The sequence below is a fragment of the Syngnathus floridae genome, chromosome 2 (genome assembly GCF_059516105.1).
Source record: "Syngnathus floridae isolate MCC-2025c chromosome 2, RoL_Sflo_1.0, whole genome shotgun sequence".
Lineage (NCBI taxonomy): Eukaryota > Metazoa > Chordata > Actinopteri > Syngnathiformes > Syngnathidae > Syngnathus > Syngnathus floridae.
In genome coordinates, this window is record NC_142414.1 from 24,736,088 (window position 1) to 24,763,126 (window position 27,039).

General features: G+C 41.2%; 3 protein-coding genes across 9 annotated transcripts; 2 read left to right on the forward strand and 1 right to left on the reverse strand.

Annotated features, from left to right (window-relative positions):
• Nucleotides 1-320: 320 nt before the first annotated feature.
• znf362b (zinc finger protein 362b) lies at nucleotides 321-7,434 on the forward strand. Of its 2 annotated transcripts, none has more exons than XM_088368841.1 (9): nucleotides 321-481; nucleotides 2,304-2,367; nucleotides 2,531-2,777; nucleotides 2,968-3,072; nucleotides 3,312-3,630; nucleotides 4,019-4,243; nucleotides 4,330-4,408; nucleotides 4,503-4,661; nucleotides 4,742-7,434. In XM_088368841.1, the coding sequence occupies exons 2-9, from the start codon at nucleotides 2,305-2,307 to the stop codon at nucleotides 4,856-4,858; spliced, it is 1,314 nt and encodes a 437-aa protein (XP_088224967.1). In that variant the 5' UTR covers nucleotides 321-481; nucleotide 2,304; the 3' UTR covers nucleotides 4,859-7,434. The 2 variants fall into 2 exon arrangements, with proteins under 2 accessions (XP_088224967.1, XP_088224969.1); XM_088368843.1 differs by having other exon boundaries at nucleotides 2,558-2,777.
• On the reverse strand, nucleotides 6,032-21,687 carry ccdc30 (coiled-coil domain containing 30). 4 transcript variants are annotated; one of them, XM_088368838.1, is made up of 26 exons: nucleotides 21,549-21,687; nucleotides 20,761-20,936; nucleotides 19,414-19,596; nucleotides 18,941-19,061; nucleotides 18,461-18,630; nucleotides 18,032-18,106; nucleotides 17,478-17,634; nucleotides 17,243-17,314; nucleotides 16,925-17,040; nucleotides 16,733-16,854; nucleotides 16,469-16,661; nucleotides 16,175-16,273; nucleotides 15,563-15,691; nucleotides 15,329-15,466; nucleotides 14,832-15,010; nucleotides 14,462-14,717; nucleotides 13,982-14,152; nucleotides 13,242-13,451; nucleotides 12,778-12,935; nucleotides 12,558-12,702; nucleotides 10,243-10,364; nucleotides 9,951-10,092; nucleotides 9,694-9,830; nucleotides 9,432-9,549; nucleotides 9,246-9,295; nucleotides 6,032-9,156 (listed from the first exon to the last, which is right to left on the reverse strand). In XM_088368838.1, the coding sequence occupies exons 2-26, from the start codon at nucleotides 20,773-20,775 to the stop codon at nucleotides 8,961-8,963; spliced, it is 3,474 nt and encodes a 1,157-aa protein (XP_088224964.1). In that variant the 5' UTR covers nucleotides 20,776-20,936; nucleotides 21,549-21,687; the 3' UTR covers nucleotides 6,032-8,960. The 4 variants fall into 4 exon arrangements, with proteins under 4 accessions (XP_088224964.1, XP_088224963.1, XP_088224966.1 ...); XM_088368837.1 differs by having other exon boundaries at nucleotides 18,440-18,630; XM_088368840.1 differs by lacking the exon at nucleotides 18,032-18,106.
• Nucleotides 21,688-24,202: 2,515 nt separating this feature from the next.
• emp3b (epithelial membrane protein 3b (MAM blood group)) lies at nucleotides 24,203-26,676 on the forward strand. Of its 3 annotated transcripts, none has more exons than XM_088367548.1 (6): nucleotides 24,203-24,327; nucleotides 25,016-25,053; nucleotides 25,128-25,216; nucleotides 25,288-25,390; nucleotides 25,473-25,613; nucleotides 26,144-26,676. In XM_088367548.1, the coding sequence occupies exons 3-6, from the start codon at nucleotides 25,139-25,141 to the stop codon at nucleotides 26,317-26,319; spliced, it is 498 nt and encodes a 165-aa protein (XP_088223674.1). In that variant the 5' UTR covers nucleotides 24,203-24,327; nucleotides 25,016-25,053; nucleotides 25,128-25,138; the 3' UTR covers nucleotides 26,320-26,676. The 3 variants fall into 3 exon arrangements, with proteins under 3 accessions (XP_088223674.1, XP_088223683.1, XP_088223676.1); XM_088367557.1 differs by having other exon boundaries at nucleotides 24,228-24,327; nucleotides 24,996-25,053; XM_088367550.1 differs by lacking the exon at nucleotides 25,016-25,053 and having other exon boundaries at nucleotides 24,260-24,327.
• Nucleotides 26,677-27,039: the final 363 nt, after the last annotated feature.

Consider the following 27,039-nt stretch of genomic DNA (forward strand, 5'->3'; position numbering starts at 1 on the left):
CCACAACCCGAACCCTAGTTTGAAACCCTAAACCTTGCTTGAAACCTTATTTCAAAACCCCAACACTAGTTTGAAACCCTACTACGAACTCCTAACCCAACATTGCGTTGTTTTATATATATATATATATACTATGTATTTTTTTTTCTAAATCTCAAATAATCTAGTGGTACTAATGCCCTCACTTGAAAATCACTGACTGACTTAAAACATTTTTATGAGTGAAGTCTATTCTAGTGCTATCAAAGTAGGTCAGAGAGTTATTTAAAAAAACCAACAAATTATTTTCTCCGACTGCGTGCGCGTCGGTGCGTGTGTGCGTGCTTGCCGCTCCATTGAGGCTGCAGCACTAGTGGCACCCAGAAGTGAACAAAGCGACCCGGAAGCGTTGCCCCGACTGGAGGCAGGCAGAAAGAGCATCCAGCCTTTTTTGTATATGAAAGCTGTGCTCGCAAGACAATACCTGCAGTCAGGACCAAAGGTATTTATTTGTGCATGTATTTTTGTTGTCTTTTCTACTCCAAACGACTGCGCCGTGCACGAAAAAAAAATCAAGCCGCCGTCCTTTACCATTCGTCCAAAAGTTGCAGAATATATATATAAAAAAAAAACGCACTAAACAAAGTGGGATTTGGAACGTCGCCCTTTCACTGCGTAATCTAGGCGTTGTGTAGAAAAAAGAAAGCTGTTCGTTTATAGACCGTTGTGCTTGCGACCGCATCTTGTCCGTTTCCGCGCTGCTTTTTTTTTCCCTTTTCCCTCCCCCCTCGACAGGGCATGGTTGTTGTAGGAAGTGTCAGTTTTTTTAAGGGGTGGGGAGGCCGGGCTATTCAAAGCTGTGCAAGGGGCCGTAAACAAGCCATCGTGCTAACATGGACGCGATAAACAGTCACACGTTCTCGGCCACAACGCACTCACCACATTTTTTGGGGAGGGGGGAGGGAGAAAAAGACTGCAGAATATGGCGTCCCGCCTTATAAAAATAAGGCTGCCATTTTTGTTTCTCTTTTGTCTGGGAATGTTTTCAGATGGACCGTACGGGTCTGGTAAAAAATAAGAGTTCCGAAAAGCTCCCACATCCGGATGGGTGTTCTGAGGTGATCAAACACCATATGAAGGCAAAGTTGAAAGAAAGAAAAAAAAAAAGGTCGACTAACTATTTTCTTTACGGAAATACAAACATCACTGCAGAAAGGGCAGATGAAAAGACAAAAACTATATTTCAAAGCTCACCACTACGGCTCAGCACGCCAGTATTTGTATTTAAATTTAGATTACGTTTAAATGTTTGAACGGCAACCCGGAGTAGCAGTGCACACGCACGCAGTTAAACTTCTATTACAGTTTGACGCGTCAATTTGTCACATTTCTTATCTTATGAATAGCCGTGTATAACATTTTCTTTATACAACCAACCAACATTTAACGAAACTGCAAAATTCACTCATATTTTATGTATGGCAGCAACAAACTGTTATTTTTATCATATAATAATTTATTCATTATTTTCTCGATTCATCAAAGACAAAGAAAAAACGATTGAAAACATTTTGATTTCCACCCCTTGGTATCAAAACGCATTTCAAATGGACAGAGCAGAAAATACACGATCATAAATTATGATTCAATTACTACGATGGTTTGTAACATGTCAGAAATAGGCAAAATTGTCGATCATTGTTTTCCCAAATAAAAGTATGTTTATATTTGCCCCAATGCCTTGTCCTTGGAGAAAAACGATTTTCATAAGGACAGTGAATATTTCTGCATAGAGGGTGAAAATCTGAGTTTTTTTATAATGATGAGTCAATCATTTAAACAATATGAATTAGTATAATAATCAAGGAATTGTTGTATTTCTAATTTAATGCTTTGGGATTTTGCACATCTTCTGATCGATGTCTGAACAATGAGGTTCCTCTGATGGTGTGGAGGCTCTTTACAAGACCATGGCTTCTGCTGTAAGATCTAATAACAAATGTCAGTGAAAGCCTCCTAGAACATCTGAATGTTATGTTGTGGTATTCAGAGAAACTTTAAATGGTGGCAGGTATGGGCTGACCCCTGTGACTTTGAATGTGATTGGATAATTCGGAACACAAACACATTTTTGGGTGTGCACACTTGTGCAACCACATTATCTCAGGTGTTCATTTTTACGTTCCATGTTTACCAGCCATGTTGTTAGTTGAAGCAGCCTAAGAGCTACAGAAGCTGCGTAAAATCAAATCTATTCAAAATATAAATCGTCCTGAGCAATACCTCTCTTATCTTAGTGTCTCATTAATTTTTTTGAATTTTAGGATGGCGGAGCCACGATTTAACAACCCTTATTTTTGGCCGCCACCACCATCCATGCCTGGCCAGGTAAGTCAGCCTTATCACTTAACTGTGATGTTTCCATCTTCTGTTGTTTGCATGTGTGAATGGTCAGTTCTGACAAAAAGCAACGAAATCAAAGCTCATTTTAGATATCTGATGACAATCATCTGTCAGTTTTCTGTTGAGCATGACCCGTTAACCCTTTCAGCTGGATAACCTGGTGCTCATAAACAAGATCAAGGAGCAACTGATGGCCGAGAAGATTCGACCCCTGCATATGCCGCCTACTTCCACGCCTTCCCAGCAACCTTTGCTGTTGCCCACCTCATCCCCCGAGGGCGGCGGCTCCCAGCATGCGATGTCGGTTCCCAAACTACAGTCGCAGCAAGTGCCGGGCCACCACCCGCAGCAGCAGTCGGATATCACTTTGCATGCTCGTTCCGGTTCTGGACCAGGTAGCCAACTTTTCTCATCTTCTGTCATGATTTAATCATTAATTCCTCACATGGAATTCCATCAGTTTTATCCCATCTATTCATACCAATAACCCCCCAATAAAGACAAAAAAAAGTCTGTCAAGACTTGTCTTGCACTTTGTTGGTCAAAGATGTAAGTAACGTTTGGTCTCGCCTTCTTAACTTCCAGATGGAAATATGGACGACAAGTCGGCTGTGAAGGCTAAAGGGTTATGGGAAGACTGGCACATGAGGCAACTAAGCGAGCAGCACGCCCGCGCCAACCATCGCTCAGGTACTGCGGATTTTTATGCCAGGAAAACATACTGACATCCAAGCTGAAATTTGCCTTATCGTGTTGCTTGGTCCTGTGTCAGTATGAGTGCCCACATAGGAGAGACACTTCAGAGAAAGTTGAGGTTGTATTTGGAATGAAAAATAAAAACTACCTTGAGCTACCTGTCAAGTGAATAACACTTCAATGTCATAATGAGAATAATAATAATAGCAATGTCCTACCTGTTACCTCCATAGGTCTGGCTCCTTCGTCCCGACCCGAAAGTCACAGCACCTCTGATGTGCTAACCCCCACAACGCCAACTTCCACCAGTCAGAACCGCCTGGGTGGCGCCCCTTCAGTCAACATCATCTCTGGGCTGGCTACTGGTCCTGCCATGGACCACATGAAGGTTGGAGGTTTGGCCGGACTGTTGGGCCCGCCACCCAAGGCACCACGGGGACGAAAGAAGATCAAAGCTGAGAACCAGTCGGGCCCTTTGCTGGTAGTCCCCTATCCTATTCTGGCAGACCAAGGCTGCATCACTGTGGCACCCAAAGAGGGCAAAACATACAGGTTGGACATTCAAAGCTGCTGTTTTCTCACCATGTAGAGGTCATTTGCATCCCAATTGACACCTTTCAGAGCCAATCAGATCTCTCTTGTTCTAACACCAAATTGGCCCCACAGCTCTCCAAACACAGTCAAGTGAACTTTATTTAAGTTGGCTTTTGATAAACAAGAGAGCTCTTCCTCATTGAGGTGTCAACATGTCACTGACCTGACGGGATGAGTGCCTCACGAAGAGGATAGTAAATCAATCGGCATTAATAAGCATGTTTTTGTGGGGCTCACATTCACTGTTGTCTTTGTAATTAAGTTTGAACAAATAGAGGTAGAGGGAGGAAAATGAAACCTAAGACAAAATGACCAATGAGCTGATGCTTGGTCTTTTTGTTAAAAGGTGCAAAGTGTGCCCACTCACCTTCCTGACCAAATCAGAAATGCAGATCCACTCCAAGTCCCACACAGAGGCCAAACCACACAAGTGTCCGCACTGCTCCAAGACATTCGCCAACGCCTCCTACCTGTCGCAGCACCTGCGTATCCATCTGGGCATTAAACCCTACCATTGCTCCTACTGCGAGAACTCTTTCCGCCAGCTCTCACATCTGCAGCAGCACACCAGGTCAGTCAGCTGTCACGGGCCTTTAAAGAGAGCTCACAAGTTGACAATGCAAAGTCAAATAGGAATAATCACTTTCTTTGTCGCAGAATCCACACCGGCGACCGGCCTTATAAATGTGCTCACGCCGGATGTGAAAAGGCATTTACCCAACTGTCCAATCTCCAGGTGGGTTTATTTCTGCCACCCGGTGGCAGACAATAAGTCTCGGGTCCTGTTGATGGCGACGGCTTTGGGAATGACGACAAATGTGTCTTTCCAGTCTCACCAGAGGCAGCACAATAAAGACAAGCCGTACAAATGTCCCAACTGCTACCGTGCCTACGCCGACTCCGCATCGTTGCAGATCCACTTGTCGGCGCACGCAATCAAAAACGCCAAGGCATACTGTTGTAGCATGTGTGGCCGGGCTTACACCTCAGTAAGTAAACCAAGTGCGCAATAACGAAATGTTACGTCCGTCGCTGTGATTCTCACAATGTATGTTGTCTGTTCTTGCAGGAGACTTACCTTATGAAGCACATGTCCAAACACACAGTGGTGGAACACCTAGTGAGCCACCAGTCCCCCGAGAGGACCGAGTCCCCCAGTATCCCCATACGGATCTCTCTTATCTGAGCTGCCTGGCGCCCAGTATCGGTTCTATTAAGCGGCCATATTAGGCGTGAGCTTCACAGGCCCTGCGGTGGCGGTCATCTACATAAGGCTTAAATTAGCATTATGACAGCTGACGTAAGCATTCAGTGCGAGAGTCGGGAACGGGGGCGCCGTTTAGTGAATGTACAATACAGCTAATGTGGTCCGGATGATAAGCACGAGGTGGCAAATAATGTCGTGCGTCAGATCTAAGAAGCACTTTCTCGTACGCATCATGTAAACCTTTTCGTAAAGAGTCCTCTCGGAGAGGAGACGATTCTTTATGAATACGGGCTCAGATCAATTGGCCATCAAACATTTCTGTATTTTTTTCTTCCTTCTCCATTGAATGGGATTTCGAGATATACCAGAAGATAAATTCCTCTCTGAGAAAAATGATTGATAAAGCTGTACAGTAAAATGTTTGCTGGGTGTGTTCTGGAGACATCCAAAGAGAATCTTAAAGCACTTTTTAGGCCTCGTTGCTATGGCTCAAATTGTTGAAATCATGTCGGTTGGGGAAAATGCGAGAGGGCATTATCTGTGGCAGCTAGGAGCAGTGACCGTGTTTTAAAAAAAAAAAAAAGACTATTCTCTTCCTGTTGTTTTACTCACATGGTTGTTCAAGAACACGTTTACAGGGTCATCGAAATTTTAAGAGGCAATCGTAGATGACAATGGAAGCATTCAAAGATTGTATTGTTTTGTTGATGTGAGGATGGAAGGCATAGAGATCCATAAAGGGAAGCAAAGTTCTCAACCCCATTTCAATCCTTCACTCACTTATTTGATGGCACCTTGGTGATCACATCACACAATCACAGTAACCTTTTTATAAATGACCATTCCCTCTGCCCTTCTTCCACACCCTGCAAACTAGTGCCATATGTTGTAAGCCAGTCTTGAATTATTAAGCTTTATTTTACAAGTATGAGCTTCACACGTTACTGGTGCCAGGACTAATCAGCCATAGTTGCCACCCCAGCTAAAACCAACATATCTAAACAAAAAAGTATCGACTTAATTTTACTTGAGTAGTGAGCATTAACAAATCATTGGACCAAAATGTGAAGCAACTCCAGCAACTGTACAGCAAGGATTTTGTCAGAAGCTTTATGCATATGTAATGAACTGCAGTATAAACAAACATCCATGATGCTTTAACGGTTTATCTGGAGAGTCTTCATAACATTTTACTTTTTTCACATGTGATTTTACAGTCTTATTACAAATTTGAATCAATTCTTTAGTTCTTCAATTCTACACACATAATGATAACATTTTGGGAAAAGCTTACCTAAGAAGTAAAGAAGTATTCACAGCCTTTGCTCAGTACATTGTTAACAGACCTTGAGGAGTGATTACAGCTAGTGATGGGAGAATGAAGCTTCATATTTGCTTCATGAACCAGTTGTATTTCTTGACTCCTGAAACTGGCACTCTCTGTTCAATGTCGGACTGAAAGCACACTGACTTACCATTTCTTAAACTCCTTTCTTTGTAACCAAAATTCATCTAGAGGAGTCAAAGATTATAACTGGTTCACAAAGCAATGTTGAAGCTTCATTTTTCTGCCCACTAATTACCTCAAATCGTTTTGACATGATCTATAGGCCTGAAAATACTTGGTGTGCAAATTTGCAATGACAGACTTGAACTGAAGTGAGATTTTTTTACACTCTTTTTCAAGAAGGTAACACAAAATGGAAAAAGTGAATTGCGGTGAACATTTTCTAAAATATATTGTATATGCCAAGATTCATGACGCCTTCCGCATTTACGTTTTCTCTCGCGTAGTATTATTTCAACTGCCCGTAGTATTTGTTGTGTTTCTGTTGTACTTCTGAAGCTCTTGATGGTACTATTAGGGTACGTTTTGTCCTTCAAGGCACTAGAGGAAAGGTGCTATAGCAAGGCGTCACGTCCGAGAAGAAACCACGTGAACAATGTACAAAAGTAAACTGTAAACTAAGAAGTCTGAGTCCAGGACTCAAGTAAATCACTGACCTGGGCAACTTTGACATTTACACCAACAACAAACCCTGCCTCTTCAACTTAATTCTCTCTGTCTTTGGAGATAATGGGCGGAATGTTGCTGTTCATTTTTGCTGTACTGTATAACGCGTTACTCATTTATAATATCTATTTTTAAAGGTTTCATAAATAGGTTTTGTTTGGGGAATTACCTTTGTATGTTATTAATCTTTTATATTGTTATTTTACATGTAAGCCTTAACTTGTGTTATCATCCCATCTCCATTATTCTGTATTGTGTTCTGCAGTATTCAGTCCTGTAAACATTGCTTTTTCTTCTTCCCTCCTGCATGGAGCTGTAATCTGTATAACTGTCTAACCTGAGTTTCTCTATGGAAAAATATTGAGTAGATTTATTAAAACATTTTCTTGTCTTGCATTGTGGCTTCATATACGGTTTCTAGACAACTAAATATGCACAACCAAGACTGAAAAGTAACCCATGGGTTAGCAATGTTCAAACTAAAAAAAAAAAAAAGCTTTGTATCTTTACCTTGTTTAATAAAGAGACTGTTTTAAATTCAGCGCAATCTGCTTGTTTTGTCTGAAATGGAGACTACATGTGGAGCAAGATGAAAAAAGCCAATGTGTGTAAAGTTCTTTATTTATGAAAATAGTTTATAATAAAAACATTGAGTCAAGGTTCTTTTGAATTTTACACACACTGCTATTTATCACCCTTGACACACAGCAGCAAGACAAAGTCACACTTTGTCATTTTGTCACATTTAAGCCCAAACTGGTTCCTTCTGTACCTATTGTATAAAATAAATGCAACTGGTGATTGTATCAAACAAAGGTCCTACTTAGTGTTCGGTTACGAGTAATATTTGTTGACACAAAGTCTCCTGGGAATGAACAAATCATGCTTGGAGAATCAAGGCAGATGAAAGGAGCAGCATTCACTTCCTCTTTTGACGTTTAAAATGATCTCATCATTAATACTGGAGTAGCATGAGCAGTGAAGAGACACCTGGTATAGTTATCATCCAGCCACAATATTATGACCACTTGCACAATAAAGAGCAATGTCAAATATTCAGAAAATGTTAAATTAATACAACATAATCTGAATGTGTCAACCAAAATGAAACATTACCTATAGCGTGCTGTATGTCGTCTACTCGACAATGCCCACCCTGCATTTTCGACTGCACTGCGACACCCTAGGTACTTGATTTAACCTTGTTTATCCCTAAGCAACTGGTCAAACAAGATAATGACATGATGCACTTTGTCCAAGAGCCCTCATTGATAAAGACTACAAATGAATTGGATTAAACGCCAGCGCTTAGTAAAGGCAAAATATTTGATGCAGCTCCTGTTTTTACCATCATTATACAGTGTAAGTTGGCAGAATGTTGTGGCTGATTAGTGCATACTATGACATGGATAATCACACAGGCAAAAGTGTCCGCAACACTATTATCACTAAATGCATTGGCAAAAATTCACCAAATTACAAATTGTGGTTTAAAAAAAAAAAAAAAGGTTAAAATGCAAATTATTCACAACGGCTACATTTCCCTAAATGTAAACATACTGAACTGTTTTGTAAAGTGCTGTCTGAACTCTGTCAGGTACTATCATTTGAACATTCACTGGCCAGACATAATTTTGTCCTATCTTCCTCTTGTCATAATCTGCCATTTTTATCCCCCTTTTCAATAAATGCAGTGGAAGTCTTCTCTTGGTATATTCTTCTTCTTATTATTATTATTATTATTATAATAATCTTTTGATAAGGAGTGCACTGATCAATCCGTGCTGATTTCCTTAATTTTGGGGAATTGGCGATTGGCCAATCCCTTAAAATAAATCTGATCATCTCCATCAATCTCATCTCCCTCTGCAGAGGTATGGAAAACGTCAGCTACTGTCTTCTGCTGTGCGATTACTAATAGGCTTTTCATTTTGCAAAAACAAAATCAGGATCAGCAGGTCAAGCATTGTAAAGATGGGTGATGGGCAAAAAATTGTGATCGGTGAACCCCTACTTTTGATTTCACTTATATTTTACCCTTTGTCTTTGCGTCATCAGGTTCTGGCCTCATGCATCTTCACTGCTATTTGGACTTCCCAGGATAGCATCAGGAGGGAGCAATGGGGAGACGAGGTTCAGGTAGCCTTGTTCTGATGGCTGCTGCATGGAGACAGATGCTCGCGTGCCTTCCGACGTATGCTGACATTTGGTGCGGGAGATTGCGTCCAATAACTCCCAAGGGTCATAGGAACTGGACGTGAGGCTGGTGAATACAGATGAGAGACAGGGCAGAACCCGTCTCGTGAAAGAAATCATTCAAATCATGCTTTTTCTCTCATGTGACATCCATACCTTAAATTTGAAGTTTGCATGATGCTGTCACAAAAAACTTTCTTGGAATTCTGTTCAAATGACATCATGAATGTGTTAAACTGAGCAGAAGAGGGACACACTGAAAAGTACTGGGCCATGCCTCTTTGATTGGTCACCTTTCATCAATCAGATGTTAAGCTAGAACACTTCGTTTGTGTGCGTTACCTCATTGCTGTTGAAGGACTGGGCATTCCTCAAGGCACGCTCCAAGGAACTGACCTGATTGGATAGCCTTAGAGTTTGATCCTGAAGTCGCCCGTTTTCTGCTTCTAAGACAATGACCCTTGGAGGGACACAATATTCACTATGTGTTCCTCTACTATGAATACTGATATTCTATTATCACCTAGTTGACTATTGTCGTTTAAGTGAGGCAAAGTCCTTCTCAATGGCAAGAATGGTAAATATGCACAAGATAGAATGATACCTATGTTGGACAGTGGTTGCTGCCCTCATGCCATTGCTGCCCAGTTCCTCCGCCTCACTTATTTTCAGCAAGAGCCTCCTCCTCTCTTCCAGAAGCTTCTCATTTTCATCCATTACACTATGGATGTTCTCCTTTTCCTGTAAGGTTCAGGGGATTTGTAAAATCCTGTGCAATTCACGAGTCATGCACTTTTGCGCCAGGACATGCATCCAAGTCAGTTACAAAAGATGGTGGCATGTGACAGCGTAATAGCTGACCTTGTTCAAGAGACTGGTGGCCAGGACTAAGTCATTCTCAAGTTTCTGGATGGTGTTGTCCCGCTGTGCAGTGGCTTGGAGAAAGCCCTGCTTGGCTTGATGTAGTTTGCTCTTGTGTCTACTCTGTTTTTCATCGTACTTCCTAGTTGGAGTCGCAATGAAGCTCTTAATATTGCATCTGACATCTCAGTTAGGCATGTGACTCATGGTATGATCTTATTTGGCTGAGACAATGTGTATAATAAAAAAAATATTACGTTGCATTTCATGTTAGAATAACATTTGGGCTCACCTGACGTATGTATTCAATTGCAGGAAAACCTGCTTGAGCTCTCCCTGCATTCTGTCACAATCTATCTGACTGGCCGCTAGATCATCCTTCAGTCTGCGACAAGAGGCTTGATCATCTTTTATCTGAAAGACAAATAAGCTTTGACACGAGTCTCATCTGGACAAAAACATCTCAGGATTCTCTAAGGAGACACACCGGGGTCCACATCATACAGTGCAATAAAATTAAACATTAGGGATACCAGCATGGAATTAAAAATAACAGACTGGGGGAAATGAAGAATTAAGAAGTAGTAACAATCATAAAAATGTGATAAACATTGCAGTTAAAAGATCCTCATAATTTTAAATACCGTATTTGCCGGTGTATTAGTCGACCTTTTTCGATCCAAAATCGACCGAAAAAAATCGACCTCGACTTATACAGCGAGTCATAAAATTTAACTTCGTATTCATCGCTTCAAATGTGATGGTAAGGCCGTTTCTCATGCATCTCATTGTGCGTGGGTGTGCGTCCGTCAGGCTCATCAAACAGCGAGAAACTGAATCATTATAAAGCGTTTGTCGCATTAACACGCATCCTCAGCAACAATTTCAAATATTCTCACCTCAATAACGGACATCGAAAGCCAGGCAGCGACGATGACTGCTAGGGGGAAGTACTGGGTATTGAGCGAATGTGCGAGTCATCGCGCGTCAAGCAACGACAATAACTACCGGTACGTAAACATTCAATCGCCACGTCTAAATGAATGTCGTTGGCACTTAGAAAATATTCGCCAAACTTGTCCAGACTTCCAGGTGAAGAGGCCGAATTTTTACTTGTTCTGGCCGACCGGAGGAACCAGCCGAGGCGGACACTTTACGGCGGTTGAGTCGTTGGCACTTAGAAAATATTCGCCAAACTTGGCCGGACTTCCAGGGGAAGAGGCCAAATTTTCACTTGTGGTGGCGGACACGGGGAACCAGCCGAGGCGGACACTTTACGGCGGTTGAGTCGTTCGCACTTTGAAAATATTTGCCAAACTTCGCCAGACTTCCAGGGGAAGAGGCCGAATTTTCACTTGTGGTGGCCGACATGGGGAACCAGCCGAGGCGGACACTTTACGGCGGTTGAGTAGTTGGCACTTAGAAAATATTCGCCAAACTTGGCCAGACTTCCAGGGGAAGAGGCCGAATTTTCACTTGTTCTGGCCGACCTGGGGAACCAGCCGAGGCGGACTCTTTATGGCGCAAGAGCCGTTGGCACTTAGAAAATATTCGCCAAACGCTCTCGATGGGACAGAAGACGACCTTATCTGGGAAGAGGAGGAGGAAACTGAGGATAGAGAAGACCAAGAAGATGCCCTTTATGACGACAAACTAAACGAAAACGAATGGAACGAGCTTTTCGGAAATAGCGACGATGAAGACGAATTTTGAACTCTATGTACCAGCAATCACTTTATAATTATAATTTGTTGTTTCTTAACTAAAAATAAACCAATTTCTAAGAGTGTTCATTGTTGTTAGTCTCTCTCGGCGCGTAATATCACAGGGTCATGAAGTAAATAATATTTAAAATGGCGTATAGATCGCTCGCTACAAACTCGCGAATTGGAACACATTTCGTCAATAAATTTCGCATATTTCTGATTGAATTTTGAAGTTTAATATAATGCAACAATTGAGCTCGACTTATACAAAGGATATATCATAAAATCGTAAATTTCCGTCGAATTTTAGGGGGTCAACTTATACACCGAGTCGACTTATACACCGGCAAATACGGTAACAGTATTTCATGTTGAGAAAAAAAATCATATTATATTCAAAATTCTTCTAATGAGTGGCTTTGGATGACTCTAAATATAAAATGTCAATTAATACCATAGCAATGTAGGTCAATGGTGCCACAGTATTTTCAGTGATGTTCATCTAAGTTACTACACGATCAAAGCATTGCAATTGCACAAAATATCATTAAAGCTTCCAGGGACAAATTATTGACAAAAGTATTAGAATATTGACTTTCATTCCAACAATGCACATGTAAAAAAGATATATTTTTTGTAAAGGCAATGGTCCACAAAAAAATTTCACACCGCTAATCTGTTTCATGAGACAACATTTTGGGTTATTTACATACGCCGACCATATGCCACATTCCAACAAATTTTATTAATTCAGCGACAGCGCTGGAAAGTGTCATTTTGTCGGTGTGCATTGTCTTACATCTATAATAAATCAAGTTAGCACCTTAATGTTCTCTGTGCATGATTGGTAATTACTTGTGTGTAATGTCATTTAGTGGTAACAACATACGGCATTCTGTACCTCCTCTCGGGCTTTATTAAGTTCTGCCTCCATCTGTTGTGCTCGGTGGCTGAGCTCGGCATTGGTGCTGGTGAGCGAGGCCTCCTTCAACCTCAGGGAATGTACCTGGTACTGGAGCTCCTCCTCACGCTGCTCTAAGAGCTTCCTGAAAAAGACAAGATAGAGGATGAGGTCAGCTTGAGATTGACGGGGCATTGGGTTGGCCATTCTGATTTAGGACCTTTTGATGTGGTCCTCCTGCTGCTGGGCTCTCAAGGAGGTCAAAGTGTCAGACAGATCTTTGCTGTCCCGTTCCAGGCGGCTGCTCTCGCTGGATCGAGCTTCCTCCATGCGCAGCCGGTGTTGCGTCGTCTTGAGCTGTTGCTGCAGCTCCACCACCTGTCAGTACAATCAAAGGCAACTGACAAACCGACGCTACTCACTACCTAAAATATTGCTAAAACCAGACAGAAATAGCTTGTTTGCTGATAATAACCTGTAAAATAAATTTTAAAAAGAACTTTTAGACAGCACAGACGTTGACCAAAATCAGCTGGGTGAAACACAACCGTCAAGGTTTTTCTAGATTTAGAGACTTAAATGTAATGTGTGCATTGTGTGGATCAGGACAATGACCTTTATTTGTCTTTAATCAAAAACTAGTGGTCAAGCCAAATGCTTAAGTCCCCTCCACTCCCAACTGACCTTTTTGTCAGCAGTAATGACCTTTGCTCTCTCAGCCTGCAGTTCTTCTTGCAGACTTTTGGCGACGCTGCGATTAGCTGAATTGCGTGCCAGCTCCAGCTCCAACTCTCTGATTCTTTGTTGCTGACGTTCTGATGCAGCCATCTGAGTGTGAAGACTCTGTTCCACCTGGGCCAGCTTTGTCTGTGCCTGGTTCAGCTCTGCAGAAATCTAAAAGAGCCAATTTGATTTCCTTGAATGTATCATCACTCCTCCATTGAGAGTTTAAGCCCGGGTACACACGAAGACAGTTGGGCTGTGATTGTCCTGATCTTACACCTTCTTGCCTAAAGATGCCAAATACCCGACAACCTTATGTCCTCTACGATTGTCCTATGAGATTATCCTTATGTCTGAGGTGTGTTAAGAGTGGATTTGTTCTGATAATGGGGCCAAAATTAGGTCAGGGCTGACAAGCTTAAACAACAAACCTAGCCAATATTCATCTTAAAAACTTCATGTGTATGGTAAGCAAAACTACTCTTAAATTTTGACTCCGTAAACTGTGGCAAGAATGGAATGTAGCCAATCAAAGAACTGACCAACGAGGAGGCAGCAGAAAATAAAATATGTTTTACCCAATGTCTTTTTTCTGTATGAAACTTGCATTCAAAATCTTTTAAGATTTGAAAAATTCTTATAAGTGTACCAAGCCTTAGCTAAGAAATACTACACAGCTGTCCAATGAATACAAAACACACCTTGAGTTTTTCATTGTCCAGCAGGGTGTTGTGCCTCTTCAAGTCCAAGTTCTTCTCCTTTTCGAAGCGCAGTTCTCGTTCTGCAGAGGTGAATAGACTTTGTACCCTTTGCAGGTCCTGCTTCAAATGTTTAGCCTCCTCTGCCTTCTGCCTCAGGACTATGCCCAGGGACTAATGAGGAGATGAAAAACAAAATCATATAAACGCCCGATCTAGATTTTATTAAAGGTAAAATACAAACCCAGCTGAATAAAAAATGAAGAAAACATTACACCTCTTGCACTGTATTCAGATCATCAAAAACAGCACAAAACATGCGAGAACATGCTAAGGACGTCACTTTAGGGATAAATCTGTTCACGATCTGATATGAATTTTGCATTACAACTACTGTATAAAACATAATTATTATATATAAGTATAAGGCATAGGATTTCTTTTGCACTTAAGGATTTGCCAGAAGAAATTCAATGCAGCTACCTGATCCAAGCGTTTCTCGTTGGTCTTCTCCACTGGATCAAAAGCTGACTCTGATTGAAGTGACTTTAGGGTGCCGCAAAGTGTTTCATTATCCAAACAGAGCTGTCCCTGATGCTCCTGGAGCTGCTCTTTGAGATGCTGTATCTCAAGCTGCAGTTTCACTCTTTCCTCTTCAACCTCCAGCTTCTTCTGGATGCCGTTGCTCACTTTGGCCTGCAGCTCTACCACCTGCCGCTGCTCAGAGGCCATTTCATTCCTGGGCAAGGTAAAAATGTAAGCCAAACAAGAAAGCTTTGCTGAGCCATCCTCTCATGGGCCAGTCATTTCTCTCCTTTCAGCATTTCCAAGCCATACGTGAAATTCCACCGACCTGAGTGTGCTGTGTTCTTTCTGAAGGCTGATTAGTTGGTTGGTCAGCTGTTCAGCCTGCTCCTGCAGCTGGTCCACCTGTATTCTGTTATCCCGGAGGTTCTTTTGGGTGTTATTAGCATCTTTGTGACGCTCCAACTCACTCTGAAGTCGACGGTGAGCTCGCTCCATCTGGGCTAACTGAAACACAAATGGTCATGGCAATATATCTATTTTTAATATTCAATGCATATCCTGTTTTGATTGTTTTAGAAGACCCCAGTGTGTACTCAATCATAAAAATTGCAAATTTTATGCATGTCAAATTTAGCATAGAATGATATCTCAGTCCTGCTTTCCATGTGTTGGTTTATAACATAAATATATTGCAGGAAGACCCAGAAACGAGGTTGTGCTGTGCTCATGCAACCTCCTAACAAGATGGGAATAAAGTTAGTTGGGAGCCTAGCTCATTGTAAATATAGCAACTCTACTATGTGAATAAAACATCTGGTAAACCTTCTCCTCCAGAGCTGCCTTTTCCCCCTTGACTTGGTTGAGCCCCTTGATGAGGGTTTTCCCTTGTTGGCACTCAGTCGTGAGACTGTTAACCTCAAGTCTTAGCTTCTTCAGCTCTCTCTCACCAATCTGCAAAGCCTTGATTGGAATGAAAAAAAGTCTTGTTTCCGTTTCAATTTTTACACAGTGAGAAACATGCGACACATAAAACGGAGCCATGTAATCTATAATTACCTCTTTGTCTTTTTTTAAGGCAGCCTGAGCAGCACTGAGGTCGAGCTCGAGTTGTTTCCTCCAGTCCTTCTCCTCAGTCAGTCGAGCTTCCAGTAAAGCCATTCTCTCTGGGCCACTGTCCCGTAGGTGCTTCATATATACAGCCACAAAGAAGCATTCCGTTTCATTGTAATTAACTTTTCTACACTAAACAATCTCATAAAGGTTCATTCAAAGTCATGTCTTGATTCAAAATTGACTATCAGTTTGGTGCTGCTTTGCGCAGCAGTTCATTACTTTTTACCCAGATCTTATTGTCACCTCTCCACTGAAATTTGTGGAAGAATGGGACAGAAAAAAAGTACCTGTAAAATTTTGGATCCAGGTTTTTTTTTAGGTAACATTGCTCTGCATTTTTTGACACTGAAATATTTCAGTAAATGATGCCTGCCACTTCTCTCAAAAGTGTCTTGGACATAATAACAACAAACTACCGTTTGTTCTAAGCAAAAAGGGAAGTAAATATTAAAAATAAAAAAAGTAAATGTTTACAGTAAATACAAACCATTCTCATGTATTTACATTATAGTGACATATCTGTTACAATAACTCTTATCACACAGCATTTCTTACCAGCTGCAAGAAGGACTCTGTGCTTTTGACCTCTTCGCCATTCTTTAACAGCTTTTCTTGAGTTTCCTGCTTCTTCAGCTCTCCCTCAAGGTTTTTGATCTGCATGATCAGTTCACACCTATTACTGAGTAGGTGGCCCCAAATGCCAGCTTAAACTCTCTCTGAATAAAGGACTCGCGTGACTTGCCCAATGGCAAACTGACAACCTTCTATTATTCTGTCAAAATATTAACGATCACTCCCCTAATATACAGTATTTTGCAGGGAGAGGGAGAGGTTAATGCCGACCATTACCCGTCGATGTAGTCCCTCCAGATCTCCGTCATGGCGAAGCCTCTCCTCCTTGCTGGCATTCTGGGCCTCGCCGAGTAGAGCCTCCAGCTCCTCATTCCTCTCCTCCAGTTCCTCCTGTTCCTTGCGTAGCCTTTGGAGTTGACGCTCCAGCTCTCTTACCTGTACTTGTTTGTCCTCGATCGCTGCATGACAGCTGGCATAGAATAGGGTGAGTCAGTATGATACCATTGACGAAAAGAGCATTGTGAAAGACTACGCGCTCACCGTTTGTGAGTTGGATCAGAATCTTTGGTTGAAATGCCAGACATGTGCAGCTCACTGCACCTGCTGTTTTGCCTCCCGTCCTCTTTTAAGCAAGCATCTTTGTTTATGTGCCTTGTTTCCAACTGGACAAACACAATCACGCGCTGCTGTTTGGTCTAAATTTGAAAAGACTTATAGTACAATAAAACTAACCTGCACGAGAAGCTTTTTCTTTTCAGACTCTAAAGAGGACACCATCTCCCTGAGATTTTGGTTTTCAACGTCTAGTCTGTCTCTTTCATCTTTGGCCTGCTGAAGCTTCATCATATCTAAAAAAAAAAATATGAGATCCTGTTCATATTACTTAGACTGAAAGCATATTACTTTGCAAACATTCATTACTTAAAAAGATCAAAGAGTAACCAGCCCTCTTCAAAGAAAATCTGTTTACAATCTAGTAACACTGAGATGAAATAACGCCCCACGAGAACAAACTGTACAGTGTGAAACAGAAAATGTCCACATTCTCACCGCACTGCTTTAGTTTGTCCACTTCTCTCTTCAGAATGTCTAGTTCTTGGAGTGTTTCCTGAAGCTCAGACCCTGAGATTAAAAACATTGTATTTAAAGTACAAATAGACTTTCTTTCCTTGCAGATGACTGTAGAGACAAAACAGCAAGCAGAAGCTAAACAGTAGCTGAAGAGTCATGACATGTTGACCTGCAAGCCATACATGGAGTATTTAGTGTTCTTAGAGTAACACACCACAGGGGTCTAGGCTGTTGCTTTTGGCCACGTCCAGTTCATTGTTGAGCCTTCGGATTTCCTGATGAGCCATCTCTAGCCTGCTTGACGCCTCCTCCAAGTCACGCTCCAGCCGCCGGCGTTCATTATGCTCACGAGACAGCTCCTCATTGTGTGCCTGTTGTTGGACCAGACAGGCATTAATGACGGGTTGATCAGACAGGGGGCTTGTGAGGGGATAAAGTGGGTGTTGTCAGTGACATGCATTTTGAAGATTGAGTTGAGTTCATCATCGTCACACGTCTGCAAAGTAGTGAGAGCTATCAGAAGACAGGTTGTATTACAATTCACCTGGACATGTGCAACAACAAACAGCTCTCATGCTGGCAATTGCGACGTGGCCCTGCAGCCCATCAGCTTTCATCACAAGGACGTTAGTGAGGAAAAACATTCCTGTGTTCATGCAGCTGCCAGTAGTAACAAGCAATGCCACAGCGAAACCAGCCGCAGAAGATACTGTTGTTTTAAATCATGGCAAAGTTAGTTGAGTTAGTTAGTCTTGAGATGGAACCTACGGGGGTAATATTGTTTTTGTTCTGAGCAGACTTGTGCAGCCCAAACAGCTTCTTCCAAGGAGTCTGGGATGAACCCTGCTGAGAGCAAAAACCAGTGTGTGCAGAAGCACCCCAGACAATACATTAAGATTAGAAGAGGACAAAAGAAGGCCCGGGAAGTCTTCACACCGGTTTCTTTGACCAGCAGAAGGCAAAAGAGTTTATAATGAAATGGTGACATAATTTCTTGTCTTGTCGTCAAGGCTCAATGACTTTGGAAATATTTTGACTGTATTCTAAATTGTGCTTTTATTATGCACCATAAAAATAAGATGATGATGAAAATCACATTTTTCGTGCCTGACAATAATAGAAGTCACAAAATATATTGCCCAAAAGGAGCGCTTTTAAATAGTGTATGATCTTCACCTGTATCTGGACATCTCTTACATTGCCAGACAAGCTCTGCCTCTCCAGCCTTCTCTCAGCAGCCTCAAGCCTCTCCAGGAGTGTTGCCCTTTCCACCAGTAGGTAAGCTACCTGTTCACTGGGGCTGCTCAAGCCCATCTCCCCAAGGTCTTCCTGTGCCAACATCTCTGCCAGCTCCTTGCTCTGAATCTCTATAAGAGAAGTTTTGTCAAACAAGACAGGGAAATAAGACTCACAGGACAACAAGTATAATTTGCAGACTACTCACAAAACGTTTGAGCGAAATTTGAAACGTGTTGCAAGTCTCGCCGTTCAGCTCATTGTTAGAAAACAGCAAGTTGTGCAAAAAGTACTGAAACACGTAACATGCATTCAAAAGTTTAGTGAGGGTGAACTTCACCCAAACTTTCACCCCGAACATTTTTTGTAAGCAGAGTACATAGCAGAATACGTTCATACAGTACATTAGCGTGGTGTACAGCAAGGTTGCACTGGACCCACCTTGTTGTTGTCTGATGCGGTGGAGCTCTTTTTGCAGTTGTTCATTGTCTCTTTCATAGTCAGCAGTTATGCACTCACGCTGTTGCAGCAGGCCACGGATATGCTCTACATAGCTGTCCACCTAACAAGCAAAAGCACACATTTCAAAAGTAACAAAAACATCACATAAAAAAAAAAAAGAAAATTAAAAAGCAGACCTCTGCCAAGGTTTCTCGCCTATTGAAAAAAATTGTCATTATGTCTTAAAGTGCGAAAGAAGAGCAAATAATGAAACAAAACAGCCAATTTAAAAAACACAAATAACTGATCACAACAACAATAAAACAAACTTAGCGCTGAGTGATCGAGAGGCCCTTTCCTCCTGTGGTCTAGGCAGTAATGATTCTGATCTCTCTCACCAGTTTCATTAATTAACCAATATGAATTGGGTATTGAATGAGTAGGAACATGACAATCTGTACAAAGAGTCTCACCTCCTTCATCTCGTTGGCCTGGTGGGAGCGCAAAGTACACAGCTCCTGGGAGGACTGCTGCAGCTCCGCTTCAGTGTCCAGGAGCCGCCGCCAAAGGTGGCACTGGCGCTCTTCGGGACTAGCCTCCGGAAGCAACCCATCCTGCTGGAGCCGTGCGGATATCTGGTCCAGCTCTGTATGCACCTGAGGACAAAAGACCAAGCACATTTTTCAGGATTCCTTAAAAAATATAACTCTTGACAAAAGCTCATGCAATAACTTCCAGTTGTCTAGTTTGTATATGCGTGATTTAAATAAAGAGTGAACCCCTGCCGAGTGGTGGTTTGTTATTGACAAATCCTTTTTTTTTTAATGTGGAACCTCTTTTTAGCTATATGCTGAAAACCTCGCCTAATCAAATTTTGTGTACTCTTTTCACAACACCCTAAAATACTATGTATGCTGGTGTCAATTACTCACGTTTTTTTTTTTTTTGCTATTTGTGACAGGGCTTTATCCCTGGTTCTTAAAAGTACAGTGAAACCTGTACTACGAACGCCTATACTTACGAACATTTCGAGATACGAACCGGGGCTAAAGATTTTTTTGCCTCCACTTACGAACATCCGTGATCAACTCTGTCAGAGCGTGTCAGGTGACGTTGTGATACGTGTCTCTACCCTTTGCTCGGCCGCTTCCTGTGTTACTGTTTGCACGTTAGCGTATTGATAATTTCATCTGTAATCAATCATGTCCCCTAAGAAAGCTATTGCAAAAAGCGGCGAGGGTAGTTAGAAGAGGGTATAGTGAATGTAGAAATTAAGCACTTATTAAAATGAAAATTAAATTAAAATAAAGAGTCCTGTCAGTGTTGTGGGGAGCTGATGCTGGCTTCATAGAGTACATGGGTGATGACTACAACTTCAGAATGGTGTGCCAACACTAAACACCTGTCGCTGAACTCAATACCGTACTTCACAGGCCGTGTAACTCGAGCTGGCCCCTCATGAGGCCCCAGGAGTGGCCAGTGACATGCAGCATATTGTAACAACCTGTGTATCATGTCTCAGGGGAATGTTGTCTTTAAACACTACACAAATTACGCTATACTACTACAGGGAGGGACTGAATGACACGATAACGTTTACAAGAGCAGCCAAAAGATAACTATAGTGACCAAGCGTACCAGATGTAACCACAAAGCCAAGCGGATTCTGATATTCTAAAAAGAAGTAAGCAGATGCAATAAGAGGCACAAAAGCCGAATCAGAAGTGTGCATTACAACTGACTGCATGTCATAGAGTGAGAGAAACAAACCGAAACAGGCTGTTAATAAAAGCAGGCACATCAACAGTTGAAAGGTTTACCTCTTCGTGGTCCATGGTGACACATTAAGTTGTATGGAACAGCATCTGGCAAGGATGGAGCCTGGCTTCTGTGGTTGGAGGGGTGGAGGGGTTCTAGATGATGATTAGTCCTTGTACGTCAGTTGGATGTCATGTGCCAAAGTTATCTTTAAAATTCCTTTTCCGCCTCATCGTTGCTGCAGAGTATACGGAACATAACCTTTATGTGGGAAGAAGCGGTCTGAAAATCTGTGATCCTTGTTAAAGAGGACTTCATCCAATGCAAAACCCAAAGCAGACTGAGATTAGTCCTGACAGATCTACTGAAATGCTGAAATAAGGATTTAAACAGATCCAAGTGATGTCTACATAGTGTATTTAAAGTCCTCTACTCATCATTCATTGTCCACCTCTTGCAACTAATGTGGGGTTAAGTAGCTTTATTTTCTTAAATTTTCAAAATGTCTGACAAGGAGGAGCAAGGTTTTTTTCCCCAGCAGACTTACACACCACTTGCATTCCTTTTGCCCACGCAAGCTCGGCCAAGATGTGGTTTAGTCCCGAAAGCACATTTTAAAACGCGACATTCCTGTGTTCAGTTTAATCTACCGTGCACCCATTCGGTTATGTGCTAGGCAAATGACAAAGTGAGTTGCAAAGTTTAGATGCTGCGCTAACGCTAATCCAGCTAACGCTAGTCAGACTCTCCTCTGAAGTCAAGCTGGTGACCACCGTGGTAACAGAACACTTGGAAAATAAACGCAACACTTCGGAGCTGTGTCTTGAGGGCTGTGAAATATTTTACTCACCATTCAGCGACAACTAACTTAAGCAAACGGGTAACGTTGTGCGTGCTAAAACGAAGCGAAGTGAACTGGCTTCCACGAGCACCTAGGCAACGGAGCGTACCATTTTGTAGGAGGGGGACAAGCATCCGTCTGGTTTGGGTGATTTCAAACACTGCCAACCATAACCCAAGCCAGAAACTATCCCGAAAAACCCAACCCTGGTTATCGGGGCAACTCTATTTAAACCCTTCTTTTTCAAAACTCTTTGAAGAAAGCCTAATACTGTCTTGAATGCTGACTTTAAAACACTTAACGTTCCATGAAACCCTAACACCAGTTTTGAACCACTCATTTGAAGCCTTAACCCTTGTTTAAAACCTTAACATTGGCTTGAAACCATGATTTGAAATCTTACAAATCTTAACTCAGGCTTGAAACCCTAACATTGAAATTCAAAACCCTAACTCTGACTTCAAACGCTACTTTGAAACCCGAACCCTAGTCAAAATCTAAATTCTAATATTTGTTACATTACTTATAGAGTTACATTTATGATCTCTCTGTGCATTATATTCTCTCTGTGTCCCGGTTAAACTGTTTCCAGTTCATGTATATGGATGTTAGATTATTGTTTTATTTATTGTATTATTTTGGTCAATAAAATTCCCATTTCTATGTAAAGCCTGCCAATCAAATCTGCACACAGCCTTCTAAACCAGTAGTTCTGGTTCATCTAAATTAAACCTGTGATTTCCAAGCGGAGTACTGTCACGCGAGTGTTCAGTGAGGTTAAACTGAGGACACTCTCAATGTACATACTAAAGTGAAGTTTGTAAGCATCGCCACCAGAGGAAGACAAATAGACAAAACAGCATCGTGGTATACTGTGTAATTAATATTCTTTAGGTAGACGATTTCAACAGTGGGTGTGTGCAACGTTGAGGCTGTAGTGTACAATTGTATCATTTGTTTCTTTTCCTTCTGTAGCATTTGCATGTGCTCCTCAGGCAGTCCTGTCTACATTCTACCGTGGCACCATTGAGAGCGTCCTCACCAGTTGCATCGCTGTCTGGGGTGGTAACTGCACTGAACAGAACTTGAAGGCCCTGCAGCGCATAGTGAATACGGCTGGTAAGATTATTGCCCGCAAGGCAACCTCGATTGCCAGAGATGTGAGTCACCCGGCTCACACTTTGTTTGACCTTCTGCCCTCTGGGAAGAGGTACAGGAGCCTGCGCTCCCGCACCACCAGACTCGCCAACAGCTTCTTTCTTTGGCATGTGGAGAAATTGACAATAAAGCTGACTCTGACTTTGACTTTGATAAAATAGAAACAACATATAACTGAGAGCATAATTTAACACGTTTTGCATGGTTCTGTTCTCCTGCGTCATGTGACCAGTGTGCACAGCATACTCACGTCATGCACAAATGTGCGTTTCAAAGTGTTACAACAACAGATGGGTTAAAAAAAAAAAGACAAAACATTTTGTGCACCTTTGATAATTTGAGTATTTTTAAGTTGATTTAACTTCTATAATATTTTTATTCTAATGTTGCTATATTTTAAGTGTAGTTGTTCATTCGTTATCATTTTATGTAGTAAATACTCCTATAAAATAAATATCTTATTTAATGTAATGTAGCTTGTTATTTTATTTTTATTATTTTTTGATTGATGTTGCACCTCACTTTCTTAATAATGTGCTCTAAAATTTAAATGAAAGTTTGCAGATTTTGCTTTTTCTTTTTTAGAAACCACCACACAGGAGTAACAACAACTTATCAGAGATATCAAGCATGGCTGACAAGGTGTGATTCCTTTTTTGGTGTGCGCTTTCAGGCACATGCTGGTCACCTTCAAACAGCAGCAGCCTGACACTGACCTGTTAGGTTGGGTATCGGGAGCTATTATAGAATATTATTCACCTTTGGAAAATAAAACTAATGCCCAGGACTCTAGAGACCTCAGGCAGCTGAAAAGATTCAGAAGCAATGCAAAATTCACAGCATTTCTGCTCACTTCTTTTTTAATTGACTGTACGTTTCTAAATATAAAACTTCAAACCAATCAATTTTAACAATTTGTTAAGAACAAGTCATGGTACCAACACAACAGCCATGGCTGAACTTGGCTTGTTAACAGTACTAATGCCATGCTTTGGTTGCTAGTATTTTTTTTACAAATTTCATAATTGGATTTCATGAGTCAGACGCGACCCCAAAAATAATTGCAGCCTTTCTCTTTAATGTACTTTGCAGAATAAATGTATTAATTCATTATCTAATCTGTTAATCTATTTATGATTTAAAATGACAGTATATGCATTTTTCAAAAATTAAAAAAAAAATTTGCTTGGATTGACTTGTATTTACATAGGTGATGGCAAAATGTGGGTCAACAGAGTGAGGTATGTGTACAACCATTGGTCTTATGAACCAGATGTCGCAAAATATATAGTAAATAGATTCCGCATGATACACACTGGAGACTTTTATAAATCACCCCTTGTGTTTTTGTGTCATTTCTACATGCTGTCTATTGCCGAAGGGTGCGTCCAGCTGGGAGCTTTTTTAGTGGAAGGTGGAGTTGTCCTGTGGTGTATCTCGAGGCAGAGAAAAATAGAGCTCTGTTGTGCACAGAGGAAATGGGCGTTGGCCTTGGAAAGTTTGGATGGAGTGAGTGGGAAACGAAAAGGGGCGTGACAAGCCCAGAAAGGAGAAGACCACCTACTGGAAACAAAATCACAGCAAAGAAGCTGCTCTCGAGGTCTGGATCAGAGCAAGAGCAATAATCAGGGTAAGGAGGCAGATTTGTTTTTTAAGGCATTTTATGGACAGCTGTGTGTAATATTTTAGAAACTAAATTACATAAATTAAATTACATTATGTCAATACTTTATAGTAATAAGATACTGTATGTCGTCCAAATACCAATAATGTGCGTTCCCCCATAATTAAACTTTTGACAATCATTTACAGATTACCTTCAGTTTATTTTCAAGGAATGCTGTTTCATTGCAGTACTTTGTTTCTGTTCATTTTATCCAAATTATCACCTTCCATTCCTCCTCCTTTGATGGATAAAATTAGTGTAATGACATAATTTCACCCACCACCCACTCAGAGGGGCCTCTCCTATGATAAAGATCTGCACAAACAATTTCATCCAGTGACATTTTTTTTTCTTCTACTTTTTATTTTGTTTTGTGCAAAGAAAAGCAAAGTTATTTATGTCCAGGTTTAATTTAATTAAATGTAACCCCTCAAACTCCACACAGAGGGGTGGGTGGTGGGTGAACTGGGTAAATATTTTGGCCTCGTGTAGAGTTCTAGTACCCCGCCACAGGTTGGCCAACTCCTACTCCAACTCCACTCAGATTGAAGTTACAGCAATGAGTGATTTCACTGTTTCGTGCGTGTTCCCACTCAAAAACCTCTTTATGTTCATCTCTTCACACTTTTCAGTTTCTGTTTTTCAAAAACAGGAGAGTCCCCAAACGAATATTTACTGCAAAACCAACAGGTTTGGTCACACACACACGCGGTATGCCGAATGCATTTCTCTGGTTGTTCTCGTTGACTCTGTATTGTTAACAGACAAAAACAAAATGGCCTTCCTGCTCATGTTTGTGACTCTGCTGCATCTCATCACCCTGGCCATGCTGTTCATCTCGACTATGGAGAAGGTAGGCCACAATGTCAAAAAAGTGTTGATGCATTGAGCTTTGTAAAACGTGGCAAATATTTTCTTTCAAAGTCCTGGTGGGTGTGGGACGGGATGGAGAACTCGGATCTGTGGTACAACTGTCGGTACGACAACTTCTCAGGAACTTGGTTATGTGCGTCCTCCAAAGAAACTGGTAACAAATATATATTGTCTTGATTTTGTTAATTAAAAAGTGATTTAAAAAAAAAGAATAAACTTATTTTTGTGTTTCGCAGAGTGGCTTCATGCAGTTCAGGTCTTGATGGTCCTCTCAGTGGTCTTCTCCTCGGTTTCCTTCTTGGTTTTTCTGGGTCAACTTTTTACCATGTCCAAGGGTGGACTCTTTTACTTTACTGGACTGTGTCAAGTGTTTGCAGGTAAATGTGGAGGCGTTACCTATTTTTTAGATGAAACATGCGTCCATTTTGAAAGCTGGCGTGTGCCACATGCACAAAGTGGTCAACAGTAAGAATAGGGAATAGAACAACTACAGCTGTGAGCAGCTACAAAGGACCCTCACAACCATAGCCTCAATGGGGTAGTGGGTCTGACATGTTGGGGTACTGGCACATAGGACAACAACACTCTAAAATATATTTTAAAAATGCCAGGCCTGATGCGTGTGCAGTTTCACGAGTTTCTGTCCAGATTTAGACTTTAGATTTAGAATTTTTGGGAAATTGGAATCTAAAATATTGATTTTTCTACCAGATTTCCAACATTTCATGCGTTTTCGTGCATATTTAGATGCTCAAAATCAGTGTTTCCTTAGCAAACAGCGCATTGCCACAGCAACAGCGTGCAATGAAGTTAAAAGCTTTCTATAGCTTTTCATCTCTTACATCTTTAGATGGGACTCAAAGTTTGAAGAGAAAAGAAACATAATTTATTCAACGTCTGTATTCAGGCCTGACAGCCTTGTCTGCAGCACTCATCTACACATTACACAACAAGGAAATCCTCCAGGACAGCAGAGAACTGACTTCGGGACACTTTGGCTACTGCTTCATCCTAGCCTGGGTGTGTGTGCCCCTCCTGCTCTGCAGCGGCATCATTTACGTCCACTTGCGCAAGAAAGAGTGATCACGCAAAACAACACAATGTCAACAGTGATGGAAAATATTGATAGGCTTAGCACAAATTTATATTCCTTGCTTCTGTGCTTTGGTCAATGGAATTTTGTTTCTTCCAAGTGAACACAATTATAACCCTAAGAATCTATTTTGTTAGCAAGGGATTGAATCCTCAACATTTACTATAGCAGAAGACAGGCTTGCATGCTAAAATGCTATTTTTTTCCTGAATGTTTTTTATTGTTGAACATACACCAATGTGAAAAATATCTAATATGTAGCACACTCTTTAGGAAAATGCATGCAGATATCTATTTTTGTACCTGTAGAATTTTTTTGTTATAGTATTAAATGTCAGTCAAAGAAACGAGTACAAGTGCTTTCTTTTGAGGGTCTGTTACTGGGTACAGTCTAAAAAAAGCCCAAACCACATTTTGATATAATTACAAGAACTATTACGTTATATAACTTGTAGTGACCCACACGCTTAAAAACACTGAGTTAAAAACAACCCAATTAGCGCAAAATATTGGACCAACCTTGGAACACCTTGTTAACACAAAGGGACTCAACTCCCCAAAATTTTTATTTTTTTTATTTAAACTTTTACAGTCCAATTTTTCCGTGTTCTTGTGTTAAAATAAGAAAGTACTAATAGAAGAAAATAGTATTGCTAGTAGTAGTAGTGGTAGTTACACCAAAAATTTAAAAAGTAGCAGTGGTAGTGCCG